The sequence below is a fragment of the Cydia fagiglandana genome, chromosome Z, assembly GCF_963556715.1.
Source record: "Cydia fagiglandana chromosome Z, ilCydFagi1.1, whole genome shotgun sequence".
Lineage (NCBI taxonomy): Eukaryota > Metazoa > Arthropoda > Insecta > Lepidoptera > Tortricidae > Cydia > Cydia fagiglandana.
In genome coordinates this window covers 21,738,387-21,755,893 of record NC_085959.1, presented here as the reverse complement: position 1 = coordinate 21,755,893, position 17,507 = coordinate 21,738,387, and the positions used below count along the sequence as shown (strand labels likewise).

General features: G+C 40.1%; 1 protein-coding gene across 1 annotated transcript; it reads left to right on the top strand.

Annotated features, from left to right (window-relative positions):
- Positions 1 to 4,120: 4,120 nt before the first annotated feature.
- LOC134678291 (succinate dehydrogenase [ubiquinone] flavoprotein subunit, mitochondrial-like) lies at positions 4,121 to 17,419 on the top strand. Its single transcript, XM_063536781.1, has 12 exons — positions 4,121 to 4,298; positions 4,499 to 4,572; positions 5,661 to 5,833; positions 8,335 to 8,490; positions 10,610 to 10,767; positions 12,876 to 13,040; positions 13,519 to 13,718; positions 14,518 to 14,712; positions 15,121 to 15,265; positions 16,091 to 16,218; positions 16,744 to 16,851; positions 17,140 to 17,419. Exons 1-12 carry the CDS (start codon positions 4,283 to 4,285, stop codon positions 17,290 to 17,292), a joined length of 1,671 nt encoding a protein of 556 aa, XP_063392851.1. The 5' UTR covers positions 4,121 to 4,282; the 3' UTR covers positions 17,293 to 17,419.
- The last annotated feature ends 88 nt before the right edge of the window (positions 17,420 to 17,507 follow it).

The window sequence follows — 17,507 nt, the reverse complement described above, 5'->3', positions numbered from 1 at the left end:
CGTAGCCGATAACATGAATTTCCCGGTATGCTTCGTAGAGGCAAAACGACAACGTGTAGTGATTAGCGCTGAATTGTTTTATCAACGCGATAACCGCAGCGTTGAACGCATGCTTCAACAGACACGCGTATTCGGGAAACGAGATAATCACAAGATCTAGAGACGGTATAGAGATCAACTAGATTTACATAAGATATCGACTAGATGTGACTTGGATATCTGTCATAACTTGTCGAAATCGTTCAAGAGGACCTCCAGAATCGCGGAAGCATCAAATTTGACATATCTATCTTACAAATATCTTTAAATTATCCATATCGTAACTTGTTGAGGTCTAGTAGAGATCTAATTCATTTTCAGAATCGAGCCGAGAGTCTAGGAATGACGCTTACCGCGGCTTTACCGCGTAAAACAACGTAGTGTCATTAAATTATCTGATGCGAAATGGGTGTGCGGCAAACGCATTGCATGCATTGCAGCCTCGCTTTTAACGTTGCGTTTATCGCATAAAACAGCCGCGCGCTTACAGTTGTAGCCCAACACTGTCGAACTTAAATATATCTGAATCGTACTCTTCTCGCAGAAATACCAAGAGATCCGTATTGAATTATAGCTAACCGCTACAAACAGATCCCGGATCGAGCACAACCCTATAAAAACCGCATGGCCGTCCAAGGGCGCATGCGTAGCACTAATCGGCCTCGCCCCTCTTGCTTTGATCCCTCAATGGGTGATGTGATGTCAGATACGCACGGAAGGGGCACTTAAAATAGACACAAAAAATAAACTACGTAAAATTAAATTGAAGTCCAATTTAATTAGGGACGGTTCTTGATTTAATACAGTATTTTTCGGATGAAAAGCCCCGAGTCTACGATCGTAGTATATGATATAGTAAACAACCATCGCAGCCCTCACTCGCCGGTCTGACAATCGATCGGTACCCGGTAGTTGGATGCAATTCTGGGAATACCTAAGTTGTGTAACCTTAGGAGCATTCGATCATCTTTTGCTCGGACTGATGGAATGCTTTACAGACGCTGTTGATTATTACGATTTGGATGTATATTTATTATAAGTTAATCTCGAATAAAATTAGTTTAAGTATTATACCTACAGAACACTATAGGTACTTAACCATTTTCATGTTATCGGACTTTGTTTTAAATATTACGTTTTTGATACAAAAAAATAAGATAATCCAAATTAAGTGTTACGATGTTTACTTACCATCGTTAAGCTTATTATAATCGTCGAGTTTACCTATTGTAATCGTTAAGTTTAAATAATATAAGCTTTTTTAAATGTTTAAATATTTTTGTGAGCAATGACGCAATGACTTTAATGACAGCATTGACATTACAGACCAAAGAGAATATAATCACTACACAGACTTGTATGAGTGGCAGTGTCCAGACCTATTATACTTACTTTACTCTTTGGTCCAGACCAAAGAGTGTGTTACCTGTATACTTACTTTCATCATCATATCAGCCTTTTATCGCCCACTGCTGAGCATAGGCCTCTCTTAGACTCTTCGATTACGCCACTTATCCCGGTCTCTAGCCAATCTTATCCGGAAGTGACCCGCAGTCTTCCGAATATCGTCCACCCAACGAGCCAACGGATGCCAGGCACTCCTTTCGTCTCAACCATACCTGTACGTCACCTGCCATCACTGTGCCTGGCAACATGTCGCGCCCAGCCGGCCTAGCCAAGGTTACAATCGCTATCGCTTCGACAACGAAAACCATTATGTCTCTCTATCACACTTCCATATTAGTGCGACAGTGACAGTTGCGTTTCGATCGCTACGGAGCGTAAGCGATCGGCATCTTGGCTACGCGGCCTGCTCCATTTAAGTTTGGTAATGACGTATCCGACGTCTTGCACCTTGGTGCGACGTCGGATCTGGACATTCCTCACTCGATCTTGAAGTTTGATGCCGAGCATGGCGCGCTCCATGGCTCTTTACTTACTTAACTCTTTGATAATTTCATGGAAGTTTGACGTTTGAACACTTGCACTGGGTGGGCCATCAAAGTCTCTGCTATACCTCACCTTCACCTAATATACACGCGTAGTATACTCTTTGCCTAACTCAACCAAATCTTTACTAGATTACTGGCTTGTTACCAACTTGTTACTGGCTTAAAATTACATCAATCGTCAAATTGACTTTAGTAGTCAAAGTCAATTTTTATTACCTTACCATTATTATTTATTGAGAATCGATAAATATAAAACTTACATTTATCAGTCAAACAACAATAATGTGGAGGACACGGGTATGTTTTTTTGTAATTTGGTAATAAATAGGTAGTTATGCGTAGGAATGCTTTTATATCCTTTTATGTTATTCGCAGATACATTTAAACGTCTTAAAGGATCATCTCCGGTTACAAATATTACGTACAGGTAAAGTTGCTCAATATAACTAAGTACAATATATAAATCAAAGATATATTACTTAACCCCTCGTATCGTATGGTTAGACACGGATCCGTGTGTGTGAATTTAAATCTATTGTTTTAAATGTCAAGGTCACTTTCAATCATAGAGTTATATATTTGACAGAGGTAATGTCACTGAAGACAAACTGTGACACTGCAATGGCGGACGGTTTGAAGGTGTGCGTGTAGACGAGTGATACCATGTAACACAAATTCTCCCCTAATGCGGAAACAAATATTTTCAATATCGTCCTTGTTTTTAAATATTAAAATAGGGCAGTTTTACGTTACACAAAAAAAAGTGTGTACCTAACTGATTTTATAGGTCTTGAAAATGCACATTGTTGCACAATTACTTTGCGGAAATATTATTTTAAATACCTAATGATATTTAACTTGTAACATATCTGGTTTTAAACAAAAAATAAAGGTAAATTTACTAGTGCTCGACATGTTAATGCCCAATAGATGACACTTTGCTGTCACCTCTATTGACAATGACTTAAGACTAGTTTTAAGATGACATGTATGGGACTGGGACCGCGTCGAGCACCATGAATATGTTTATCTTACATAACAAATAAACTTTAACTATCAAACATTACTCATGTTACCGTCCTTAATCTCCTTATTATCGGGAAATTACCATACGGACCTAGTTTGAAATGCAAAATCAATAATTTAGCTATTTAACTAAATATCATAATGATCTCTTATATACATAATGATTTAATAAGAAGGGCATCAATTATCCTACTTTCGGGAAATTACCCTATTCAACTTACTGGTCACACTCCTGTTTCGCATTTATAAACAATGAAATATGGAGATTTTATGTACTATACCGTGATAATTGGTAAAATTATCTATGAAAAGTTATTCCGTCACTTTTTTTCTTTCGATCAGTACAATTCTTGCAGGATTTAACTACGCATGCCGGCATATTTTATATTTTTCTTGGACAAATTTACTTTACTGACGTTTCGATATGTCTGACGGCAAATTGGTGGATGAGGGCATTGAGATAACTGTCAATGTGTGTGTGTCACGCGTAAATACTAGGAAATTGGTGGATGATGGAATCACAGTTTTTGTCTTAGCAAAACTACGTCCGTAGTATTCTAGGTCCATGCTTTCAATATTTATTATTATTATATTTGACAGGCCGCATAGGAGGGGTTAAGTATAGGTACATTTGTAAATCATAGGTGCTCATTGCACAACAAAATGTTCTTATCATTGCTTTCATTAAGCCCTTTTCCAAGCCCACTAGGTATGGTAGTTAAAGCTTTCTACTCATTACCATCATCAGCAAGAATGTAGCAGGAAAGGGCATACATTTCAAAAGTTTTGGGAAAGGCTTCCTAAAGTTTTATCAGGAAACCCAATTTGTATGTTTGTCAGTAGAAAAAGGCACGAAATTCAAAATGTGTATGGGAGCTCGACCCTACACGCCAACATTTTAAAATTGGCCGCCTGTTTCTAGTACAGTCGCCATCAGATATATCGGAGCAGCCAAGGTGTTCACAAATATCTGAACACGTCTATTGTCAGGGCGTTAGAGTGCGCGTTCAGATATTGTGAACACCTTGGCCGCTCCGATATGTCTGATGGCGACTGTACAAAGCCATAATCATTCATTTTTTGTAGGAAGGCCATGGTTAAGTACGAAGACAACAATACAACATCACAAGCACGACTGCCTGGTGATAGGCGCGGGCGGCGCCGGACTCCGCTCCGCCATCGGCCTCGCGCAGGCCAAATTCTCCGTGGCCTTGGTCTCCAAGCTGTTCCCGACCAGGTCGCATACTATAGCTGCACAGGGTGGGATGAATGCATCCATAGGTAACTTTTGAAATGTATTTACACACCTATACATGTAGGTACTTAGTTATACTAACAATTAGTACGTGTGTGTAACTTAACATGCACTCCTTGATAAACAGTCTCATTTACATAGTAAATACCTGAACGGTAGCAGATTGACTTAATAATCCGTGATAACAGGACCTAAAACTCGCAACTTTTTGTTTTGATATTTTCAGGCAGCATGCACGAGGACGACTGGCGCTGGCACTTTTATGACACAGTCAAGGGTTCTGATTGGTTAGGCGATCAGGTTAGGAGTAGATACTTTATTCCGCTACTAAAGCTCGGTTTTCTTAGAATAGCGGTGCCGTCATATAGTCGCCGTCTCCATACAAAATAATACGGCTAAATAAGGTAGAGTAGTATTTTGTGTGGTGACGGCCGCTATGCCGGCACCGCTATCCTAAGAAACCAGAGCTTTAGTGCAATCCGCATCTCTGCAGTTATCGTAAGACCATAAACTTGAATATGCTTCCGTGATATGGAATCCCAAATATAATAAATGACTAGGACTACCGTTGCTATTGAATTGGTACAAAAGCGGTTCCTGGGGTGAAAACCGATTCCTTAAAGTCTGACAAGTCCCTCATTGATCTTCTTAAAAAAATCAAACTTCCATATCTTGAGGCTAGTAGTAAATTGGCTGACGCAAGCCCTATATAAAAGTTGTATACGTCATCATAAAAGTTCTTAACTTCTTAAGCAACATCTACGATTCCTCGCCTCATTCGCCACCCCGCCCCACTATCCTTGAGCCAGTGGCGGATTTGCCCTAAGGTACAGTAGGCCCGGGCCTAGGGCCGCAATTTGTGACAAAAAAATTCGCTGGTGGTAACAAGAAATTACTCAAAATGTAGTCAATATTATGGGTGCCTTGAAAGGGGCGTCCACAGGGGCTGGGGCCTAGGGCGGCAAAGACTGCAAATCCGCCACTGCCTCGAGCTACGTCTGCGCTCGCGCAGTGCACCGTATTTGTGATGCTTACACCCAATTGCAAAAGTGCATGGCCACTTTATGAATGACTTCCATTCACAATGTGTTCATGCAATTTTGCGGCTTTCTGTACGATACATTTTGGGATTCAGTCGAAATCTTTAATAACAGTACCTAAACATCAACACAGTATGTATAAGAAAAAATATGTATTAAAATTTGCAAAAGGTAGATGTATTGATATACTACATATAATTAATAGTACAGACTAAAAATGTATGCATACAGATTGGGATGATTATACATATGCATAGTACCTAGTCTGGCTACTCGTTGGTAAGGGCATAGATAAATAATGGTAAGTGTAATTATGTAATAACTTTTAAACTCTATATTCGGAAACAGGATTCAATCCATTACCTCACTCGCGAGGCACCTTACGCTGTATTTGAACTGGAAAATATGGGGATGCCTTTTTCGAGGACGGCGGAAGGCAAAATATATCAGAGACAATTTGGAGGTGGCACCACGCACAGGGGCAAGAAGGTGGCTAAGAGGACCTGCGCCGCAGAAGACCGGTATTATACTTTCTGAATATCTACTATATTATATTATTTACCTAAGTACAGTCGCCATCAGGTATATTGGAGCGGCCGAGGTGCTCAAAAATATCTGAACACGCACTCTAGCGCCTTGACAATAGAGGCGTGTTCAGATATTTGTGAGCACCGCGGTCGCTCCGATATATCTGATGGCGACTGTACAATCTAGTACAGTAAGTACTGCCGTCATATTAAGGATTTCCTTTTCCCTTATGGTAATTTGTCTCTTAAAATCTACAATATTTTCTGTTTGGCCTTAAGGTTGACTGGTAGAGAATGTATATAAGTTCGCCTTTTGTACATTAAGTTATTCTTTTATGCAATAAAGTTTAAATAAATAAAAAATACCTACTAGTAAATGCACGTTTTTGGATGAAGTGATTACGGAATACCGGGTGTGGCCTGTAATATGAGCAAGAAATTTAACTGAGGGCTGTACTCCTCATACTGATCAACATTTGTCCAGCGACTTTTGAAAATAACTTGTAGTTTGATTTTTAATACACTTTAAACTTTATTCTAAAGCCGACCACTGACTAACAGGCCGCCGGACGATATCGGCCTGTCAGTTAGAACAAAAAATTGACAGTTCCGAACAACTGACCGACCGTTATCGTCCGGCGGACTGTTAGTCAGTGGTCGGCTTAAGACGCAATGCAAATAAAAGTGTACATGGAATCTCACTAAATTTATAAATAACCGCCATCTACGGAACACTTAACCAACTAGATAGTTCATGACACACCATTGCTGCACTTTAGCGCCATCTGTGGGGTGGTATGTGGTAACTTATCTATTGTACCTTTCCGTGCAAGTCCCTCCCTTGAACGTAAATAGTATTGTGGCAGCACCGGCGTTAGTGTTGGCATGATCTGAACCCTAAGTAAATTAGTAAATTGTTTTATCCCTTATTTACAAATACATAAGTCTACATGACAGATAAAGACAAACGATTCATAGTTAATTCAGGCCAGTAACGCGTATATGAATAAAGCCATTAAACATATTCCTCAAGAATCACTCTTTTGATAGGTGAAAACCGCATGAAAATCTTGTTCTGTATTTTTTGAGTTTAACGCGAACATACATACATATAAACAGACAGACTCGGCAGGGGACTTTGTTTTATAAGAGTGCAGATAGTGGCAAAGATGTTTGTTACATAAAACCCTGTCATTTTCGACTAGCGAATTAGCAATAAAAGACACACAACTACAACTACTATTCGCGGGGCTACGAGTACCTCAGTCACAGAATAAATAATAGTACTAGACTAGGTACAAAAGATTCACGGCTCGATTCGGGAAATGAATAAGAGATGCACTAGATATGAAATAGTAAAGATATGTGACGTTCCACGGAAAAAGGCACCTTATGGCGGCTGACGCCACGATTCGGAAAATTAATTATGAATTCACTAGATATGAAATACTAAAGTTATGTGACGTTCCACGAAAAAAGGTACCTTATGGCGGCTGGCGCTTACGTCGCATAACGCCGCAATAATATTGGAGCGACGTTAATAATCGTAAGCTCCAACCGTCATAAGGTACCTTTATCCGTGGGACGTCACATATCTTTACTATATCGTATCTAGTTAATCTCTAATTCACTTTCCGAATCGCGCCGTCACTCTCTAACAAAACGCGTCTGTTACGATTAGGACAGATATGACCGCTAGGTCATAAACAGCGCCACGCGAGGCTTATGGCTAGTCACCAAAATTGGTGTGGAACAGATGTACTTCTAGCTGTTGCAAAGCGACGAAATCGCGGAGTGACCCACGCCTGCTTCAGTGTAAATTTACAAGAAACTACTCACACTCCGGACACTAACATGTGTGTATGTACACCCAAAGCCAAAAGTATGGAAACAACGTTGTTTTCTTTAATGTCTCATGTATCTATCTTTGTTGTATATTTGTATCCTAAAATTTGCATTGGGCATTGGGCAACCCCAAAATGTAAAAAATTCCCGCTACATATCAAAATATCTTAAAATATTGTCGAAAAGATAAAAAAAAGTTAGGACAAAGATGATAGTTGAGGACAGTCTTTTCGAAAGGGCTTATTTATCTATGGACACCATACAAAAATCCTCCTCTATATCATAGCCAGCATTCGAGTAATTTACTATTCAAATGTTCTATTATTAATTTTACCATATTGTTTTCAAATCGTCTGTGAATAATATAAACATCAAACTTTTCTATCAAAGTATAAGCTTTGTTCCATACTTTTGGCCTGGGTGTAGTTGCAGTGGCGGATTTACCCTAAGGCCCAATAGGCCCGGACCTAGGGCGGCAAAAAATTAATGGCGGCAAATTGTGACAAAAAATTTCGCTAATGATAACAAGAAATAACTTAAAATGTAGTCAATACGATGGGTGCTGCGAAAGCGGCGGCTATAGGGCCTGGGGCCTAGGGCGGCAAAGACTAAAAATCCGCCACTTTGTACTTGTATGTATTGTGCCACAGCACGGGCCACGCGCTTCTCCACACTCTGTACGGCTACAGCACTCAGTTCAGCAACATCAACCTGTTCTCGGAGTTCTTCGTGCTGGACTTGCTGTACCAGGACGGCGCCGTCGTTGGCGCCATTGCCATAGACATGGACGATTCCAGTTTACACAGGTATTTTGATTAAAACCAAAATATTACTTTGCTAATCCGCGCAAAAGATAACGTGCTAGTCAATCAGTGCTAACCCGTTAATACTTAGGTACTTGCGTATTTTTTGGTGTACTTTCGTTTCGGCCAAATACATTTCGCCAAATTTCACTTCCCAACAAACTTATCGCAATAGTTTCATTTCCCAAAGGAACCTTTAGCAAAGTTACACTTCGCATATAATTTATTTGGTCAAATTATCATTTGGCATGATTTTACTTTGTCAAATGTTATTAGGACAAAAACTTATTTAGCAAACGTTTTTTATTGTCTAATATTATATTCCAAAAAGATGTTTGGTCAAAATTGTCACTTCGCAAATTTGACAAATAGGCATCTCTATTTAAATTTGTACTTTTTGTTATGTTAATATAGGTACGTTAAATTCTACGTAATTTGGGTGGGTTGGGTTAGGTTTGAACTGCGATCCTCACAAAACGGAACCGCTATCAGAAAAGTGGGTTAGGTTAGGTTAGAACTGCGATCCTTACAGAAACGAAATACTATGTACTAGAAAAAGGTCACCGAAGTGGAATAATTAATTTAATAGAATAACGAGATGTAAAAAATTAGCTTGACATTTTAAACTAAAATGTGGTTTAAATATTGGTGGTTTTTTACTATTTTTGGGTTATAATGATTACTTTGGTGTTATTTGCTTTCATAGAATAGCAAGATGTAACAAATTTGGTTGTCATTTTACATCAAAATGGAGTTTTAATTTTAGTGATCATTTACTACATATTTTTGGCAGTAAGAATGTTTTTTTGACGTTACATTTTACTATGTATATGTAATGATCAGTTAAATACTAGACAAATAAAATTCTGCAGCCTCCTCTCTATTGGTTTGTAAATTGTATGCCATGCAATATTTTGGGACATGTAAGTTATGCTTAATGATACATTTGACTAAATAATATTTGGTAAAATGAAACTTGTCCAAGTAATTATTTGCTAAACAATAACTTGCCAAAAAAGACTATTGCTAACTGAAAATTTGCGATAAGTTGTTTTGCCAAACATTTTTTTGGGAAATGATAATTTGGGAAACATAGTTTGGGATGTGATACTTTGGGAAACGATTTGGCCCATTCGTTAGTAAACCGTATTTTTTACATGCAACCATTCTGGACAGGTCATTCCGTTGCCGGGCGACAGACCGTCAACAACTCCTGAAGATGCCTCGTAGAGAGGCGAAACACGTGTCGAGTATTATTCTTTTGGTGGTAGTTTGTTATACATATTTATTTGCGTTTTATTTTTGCGGTGGGAGGGTGTAAAAAATACGCAAGTAAGTATAACGGGTTAGCACTGATTGACTAGCACGTTATCTTTTGCGCGGATTAGCAAAGTAATATCTTGGTTTTAATTAATATGGATTTCCGCAAAGAAACGCCTGATTCTATTCAATACAGGTATTTTGTCTCCCCCATACCTTTGTCGTGAAGACTAGCATAAGCAGGTTAACAGGGGTACACATGCTAATATTTATACTATAATTTGTGTGCAGTGGCCTAAAAAGCGCAGTGGTTTAGCGGTAAAAGCGAGCGACTTTTAATTCGGAGGCCGCGGGTTCAAACCCCGGCTCGCACCAATAAGTTTTTTGGAACTTATATCATTTGCTATTTACCAGCCGCTTTTCGGTAAAGGGAAACATCGTGAGGAAATAGGATTAATCCCAATAAGGCCTAGTTTATCTTCTGGGTTGGAAGGTCAGATGGCAGTCGCTTTCTTAAAAACTAGTGTCTACGTCAATTCTTGGGATTAGTTGTCAAGCGGACCCTAGGCTTCCATGGCCGTGGCCATAATTCGTGGCAAAAATGCCGGGCAACGCGAGGAACACTACCGGCGTGATTCGGGAAATGATTTAGAGACTCACTAGATATGAAATAGTAAAGATAGGTATGTGACGTTCCACGGCAAAAGGTACCTTTGGCGGCTGGCGCACACGATATTATATGCGGCTCCAATATTCACCAGGGGCAATGGTACCTTTTGCCATGGAACGTCACATATCTTTACTATTTCATATCTAGTGAATCTCTAAATCATTTACCGAAACGCCGTAATGTTGTGTGCAGGTTTCAGGCAAAGAACACAGTGATAGCAACGGGCGGGTATCCGCGCATGTTCTTCTCTTGCACGGCCGCGCACACCTGCACGGGCGACGGCTGCGCCATGGCCGCGCGCCTCGGCCTTCCGCTGCAGGACATGGAGTTTATACAGTTCCATCCCACTGGTATCGTTACAACACATCACACAAAAGGTACCTTATGGCGGTTGGCGCTTACGCTATTATTAACGCCGCTCCAATATTATTGCGGCCGCCATAAGGTACCTTTTGACGTGGAACGTCACATATCTTTACTATTTCATATCTAATGAATCTCTAATTCATTTCCCGAATCGCGTCGAATGATTTGGGCATGTAATGAGGAGCGATGAATGCTATATAGGCAAAAGAATGTTAGGGATGAATGTTGATGGGCGGAGAGCGGATGGTAGACCCAAAAAACGATGGATGGATTGTGTGAAAGATGATATGAGAATGAAAGAAGCGAGTGCTGAGGTGACGAAAGACAGAGGAGAATGGAAGAAAAAAAACATGTTCTGCCAACCCCACATAACGCGGGTTAAGGGCAGGGGGAAGAAGACAGCTTTCGATGCTTTTCAGGGGCATTGCACGAAACTGTCGCTTACATAACGCTTTTGCCTTGTATGGCAGCTACCTCAGTAAAATACGTGAATCTCGAGAATATACTGCCAATTTGTTAGCCAAGTCATGAAATATTACCTGACCCAATATCGCTTAGGTACTCAGCATTTCCAGAAGTGTTAGAAGAATTGCGTTATGTAAGCGACAGTCTCGTGGAATGCCCCTTCAGTGGTAGCCTTTCGGCTATGAAGACAATTCACACCATAATTACAACTATGAATTATTATAACTAATAATTGTAGTAATTATAACTATGAATTGCTCCGCAAATTTTTTGTTACAAATATACAATAAAAGGTCCACCAATGATTTGTGGAGAGTGAGAGTGTCACTATTAGTGTTAATACTCGTAATTAACACTAATTGTGACACTTTCTCACTCCCAAGAAAATAATCACGTTAATTCGAACCAACGTTATCGGTGATTAGATATGAGCGCCGATAGGCATTTTGCCGGCGGCGGCGCGCCGGTCAAAATCGGTCGGCGGCGGCGGCGAATCGGCGGCGTGGCCTTGAAACACTTTTGACTTATACAAAAGCAATTCAAATCAAAATTTTACCGAAATGACATGTTTTTTTGCCATAATCACGCTACAAACTAAGTGCATTTTTTAATTTCAAGGATAATTCGAATACTTGCATGAAAAAAGTTTCATATCGCATAATAAACTGTAGATAAGCAGCAAAGCCAAGGCATCAGAGACGGTCTTAATCTCGGTGAGACCTTTTATCCAGTATTTTGTGCTAAGTCAAAAATAGCTGATAGACTATATCAGGGAAACGTCTTGTCGACAGTCGATAAAAGAGCCGGAGCGAGGAAAATCGAGCTCAGTCAGTGTCATAACCAATATCGACTCAATAAAACCGATGTCAAAAAACGATGCCATAGGCCGAGGGGCAGGCAAGCAGACAGCTTAGAATAGAACGCAAAGTGTGAGCTAGGCTGACGGCTGAAATCTGCAAGATGGGGTCGGCGGCCTTGAGCGAAAATTTACCAGACAGAAAAGTTTAAAAATACCATCGATATTTTTGAGTTATATGAACCTAAAATACCTTTTGAATGCCTATAAACTATTCAGAGTGGCGCAGTTAAAGATCTAAACTGGACAAAATATATATTATCTGATTCTGAAAGTAGTAGCATCTAACAAGGTCACGCCGATGCTACGCCGATAGCGCAGCGTCGGCGGCGGCGGCGCGAAAATTTTGTCGGCGGCGGCGGCGCGCCGGCGCGGCGCTCATATCTATCGGTGATCGATATTATCGATAATAATGAAATCGAATTGTATCTTTGTAATAAATAGTTTGGAACAACCCAACCCAACTCAAGGTTCTCACTGGTTCGCATTCATTTAAGAACCATACGGCGCGATTCGGGAAATGAATCTCTAATTCATTTCCCGAATCGAGCCGATAGTAATTAACGAAAAATTCCCCCTATCATCGTGATGCACTTATAAACTATTTATTATTTATTTATTTATTTATACTTGCGAATTATTCCCACATCTTATATCACATATCGCAGTAGGTATCATGAGTTCATGACTTGTGTTTATATCATAAGTGGCGTTGCTTTGCTCCAGGTCTAGATACCAAAATAATACCGTTAGCCATCTTTATATTTTCAGGTATGTACGGATCGGGATGTCTCATGACCGAGGGTTCTCGCGGCGAAGGTGGTTACCTCGTGAACAGCGAGGGCGTACGTTTTATGGAAAAATATGCACCGAATGCTAAAGATCTAGCCAGTAGAGATGTTGTATCCAGGTCGATGGCTACGGAAATTCGTGAAGGTAATTAGCGATAAATACATAGGTACAAGAACTTATTTTTTTACACAATTTTCAAAAAATACCGAACACATTTTATGAATTTCTGCTTTGATGCTCATAAAATAGGTAGAGTTAGACCAAGAAAAACCTGCAGCCGATTTGATAGCCCACTCAAACCTACCTATACGTCATAATTTCATAGAAGTTTGAGGTTTAAAATAACACTTGCACTGCGTGGGCCATCAAAATCGCTGCAGAATTTTCTTGGTTTAACTATAAACTTCCGACCAAGGTGACCTTGAAGTTACAGATGGACATTTTTGCAACTTTATTAGTGTTCTTACCTTCTAGTTCTACCCTCCATACATACATAGAAGCTTCTTGGCACACACAGGAAGTCAATTCAATAGGCCTTATTGTAGCTTTATTTGTTATAAAATACAACCGTTTGGATAGCAGAAGCCACTTCGTGACTCTTACGCACGACTTTGTAATGTAGGTCGCGGAGTAGGACCCAAGAAAGATCACATCTACCTCCAGCTCCACCACCTCGGGGCGGAGACCATCAAGAAACGGCTACCAGGCATCGCGGAGACGGCCAAGACCTTCACCGGGGCCGACGTGTACACGGAACCGGTGCCCGTGCTGCCCACTGTGCACTACACCATGGGAGGAATACCTATTAATTACAAAGGAGAGGTAACTGTTCAAATATCGATCTTCTTTTCCTTTGCTCCATCCCACTTTAAACGGGGTCGGCTCTCTTAATTTTGACTGTTCAAATATCAATATTGGTCACTATATACCGACCGCTTAAATGAATGCTCGTACGGCGCCCGCACCTTCCCCGCCGCCCTTAGTCGTCCTATCCCGTCGCCGCCGTACCGCGCAGGCGAGAACTCATTTAAGCGGTCGGTCTATAAAAAGAACGGTAGGCAACAGACCAGTTATGACCTATAATCTTTTTTTGCCATTAGGGGTCATCCATTAATTACGTCACACCAATTTCTAGGTTTTTTTACCCCTCCCCCCCCCCCTTGTCACACTTGGTCACATTTGGCAAACCACTCCCCCCCTAGTGTGACGTCACATTTTTTCTACGAAATCGCCAAATCGAATTAAGTAAGTACCTAAGTATTATTAATATTTTATCAAAATATTTTTGACGATATAAATATTAGTAATTTTATAACCCAAAACTGCTTAGGAAAGAAAATTAAACGATTAAAAACTATTTTCGTTTTAAAAACTTGTTATTTAAATGTAAAGCGAACTAAATAATTTAAATAAATTTTCGGTTACTGATGAAGTTAAAGTGACGTCACAAAGTTTGTGTCTCCCCCCTCCCCCATGTCACAATATGTCACATTTTCTTGACCCCTCCCTCCCCCTAAACGTGTGACGTAATTAATGGATGACCCCTTATCAATATATGTATTGACACACAACGTGGTTAGCTCGTCTCGTAAAACTTAAATCCAATTTTCTACACGATCAGGTGATCAACCATATGAACGGCAACGACGTCGTAGTGCCGGGCCTACACGGGGCCGGCGAGGCGATCAGTAACTGCCACGGGGCCAACCGGCTCGGGGCCAACTCCATCCTTGACGTCGTGGTGTTTGGCAGGGCTATAGGGAACAACATTGCGAGAATAGCTGTGCCCGGAGAGGCACAGCCAGACTTAAAAGATGTGAGTTTAGCTTTTAACTAGTAATTATAATTACTAAATAGATACTACGAAGTATCCGTGGTTGCTTAATATCTATCTAAATATCACGTTCTTGGTGAAATTTCGTGGGACGACATTTCCATTCTATTTGGCAGCTGGCAACTGTCAAATAAACAAAATATCTTTATTATAAAATTTAATTCGATAAAAAAAATTATTTACGATTATTAAGTATAGCTAATAAGTAACTGAGGTTTATAGCGCGTTTATGAATACGGGTGTTAGTCTTTAGAGTCAGTGAAATATTTATCAGGACTTAGAATAAAAAAAAATACAAGTAAATTCCAATTAAATCATTCCAAATAAATCGCATTAAAAATAATTTCTATTAAATTGTAATATATTTATTTTAACAATCGGTCCTTTCAGAACTTGTGTGATGCAAGTTTAGACAACTATGATAGAATCAGATCGGCAGCCGGCACTTTGGGACCGCATGAACTGAGAGCGAAAATGAGAGTTACTATGCAGCATAAATGTGGTGTATTCCGCACCCAAAGTTTATTGGATGAAGGTATTTGACAATTTTATCAACGAATTTCTGTATTAGGAGCAAGCTTTAGTTATATTAATCTGTCAATATTACTATCGACATGGCGCCAGTTCTTATGAACTGATGTGTAGGTACCTAAAGCCTGATTTAGACGGATCAAGAACTTGCATGCAATATTCGATACTTTGCTAACTATACAGAGTACCATGAATTCAGTCGATCGACTGTATACCGCAATATAACAAAAATCGCATACAAGTTGTTAATCGGCCTAAATGTTAAGCGCTCGACTGTTTTATGCGATAAACGCAGCGTTAAAGGCAATGCGTTTGCCGCGCACCGTTGTTAAATAAGAACACTTAGGTACATTGTTTTACACGGTAAAGCAGCAGCGGTAAGCGCATTGTCATTTTTCCTTACTCCGTAGACGCATGCGTTCATCGCTGCGTTTATCGCATAAAACAACCGCGCGCTTTAAAGTAGCCTAAAGCTACAGCCGGCCTCGCCAAGGTTACAATCGCTATCGCTTCGACATCGAAAAGCATTATCTCTCTCTATCACTCTTCCATATTAGAGCGACAGTGACAGTTGCGTTTCGATCGCTACCCAGCGTAAGCGATTGGCATCTTGGCTACGCGGCCAGTACATCAGCAGTGAGCACTCTAAGTTTACTTTCTCCATGCCAGTGTTCAGAAATCATCGTACACAGGCAATTGTGTCTTTCCAAAGACCGATGTGAAATATTTATTAACACCGGGTACTTGTATCTCTTATAGTTATTGCTTTCCCACACGGCCCTATTTCGATGAAATATCCTGTATAGAAACACTATCTAATGTATTGCAGCTCATAAAGAGATCCAAGAATGCTACAACGAATTCGGGAAAGTATACGTGAGGGATAAAGGATGCAACTGGAATACGGACGTGATCGAAACCTTGGAACTACAGAACATGTTGCAACTAGCGGTGCAGGTCAGACCGGCCTTCAGGGATTATAATTCATCTTATATGGTGTACTCCTCCTAAGTCCTAGAGTATTAAGTTGCAGTTTTGAATTTGACATTATTTTATTCCGTTACAATTCAAAATTCGATTTGAATTTATCTTTTATAAGGACATCGGGACTAAGGAGGCTATAAAGTTATAACTTGTCTTAAACAAAAATTGTTTTAAGTGCGACTCGTCCGTAGGTAGGTACGTACCGAGCATCCTGTAAAGGTATTAATTTTTCCCCAACTACAACGTTCAAATGTGTGATACAACACATTAAAGAAACGACTAACACCAACAATCTGGGTTATCGCCGAACGTAACTAATGCCGAAAAGATACACTGTTTCGACGATGCGCTTTTGTTTATAAGTACAAACCTTTTTATTATACATACACACATGGTTCGACACACGCTTGGACGATTTTTTTATCTGACTTACCTATTTGTTTTTGCTTGTTTTTTATATAATTATAAATAATTGAACTATAGCCGTTGACCGTGCAGGTGGTGGCAGCGGCCCGGAACCGTGTTGAGAGCCGCGGGGCGCACTTTCGAGACGATTTCCCTAAGAGGCTGGACGAGCTCGATTACAGCAAGGACACTAAGGGCCAGGTAGGTACTATCCACACTTGAAGGAGGATGAAACGAGGCTCGAGCTCGAGTGTTGGCCAAGAACAACATATCATTTGAATTTTAAGGGAAGGGACTATCAAAATAGGTTTCAATGTATTTTTAATACTGACCACGACGGTGGCTGTAACTTGCAAAAATGTGAATGCTTCTAAATCTAGAGAATGTACAACAAGCACGGTATTGAAAGAATGAAAGCACTCTTTAAATGTTTATATTGCATTGATTGTTTTAAGCGTTTTCTATCATTTTCAACTGTTATTGTTCCAGACAAAGAAGCCAATAACGGAGCATTGGCGGAAACACACGTTCACCAATATAGACCTGTGTTCGGGTAACGTGTGCATCTCCTACCGGCCTGTGATCGACACACCGCTGGACGACGAGGTCGACTGGGTGCCGCCGGTGCCGCGCGTCTATTGAACACCCATCACAGGACCGGGACACTTCGTCGTAGGTAATTGACGATGACGAATAGTCGTCGCTCCGTACTCCCCGACAAAAGAGATCTGAGATGTGAACATTACCTACATATACATGACTGTATGCTTATAGATTTCATGTCTTTTACTCAATACATAAGTATATAAGGCCTGATTCGAAACAAATTTGACAAATTCAGAGTGATTTTTCTTGGA

Excerpts from the sequence above, each read along its gene's own strand:
- LOC134678291 (XM_063536781.1), top strand. Across the intron at positions 8,491-10,609 it reads GACGATTCCAGTTTACACAG|GTTTCAGGCAAAGAACACAG; the intron begins GTATTTTGATTA and ends TGTTGTGTGCAG. Across the intron at positions 10,768-12,875 it reads TATACAGTTCCATCCCACTG|GTATGTACGGATCGGGATGT; the intron begins GTATCGTTACAA and ends TTATATTTTCAG.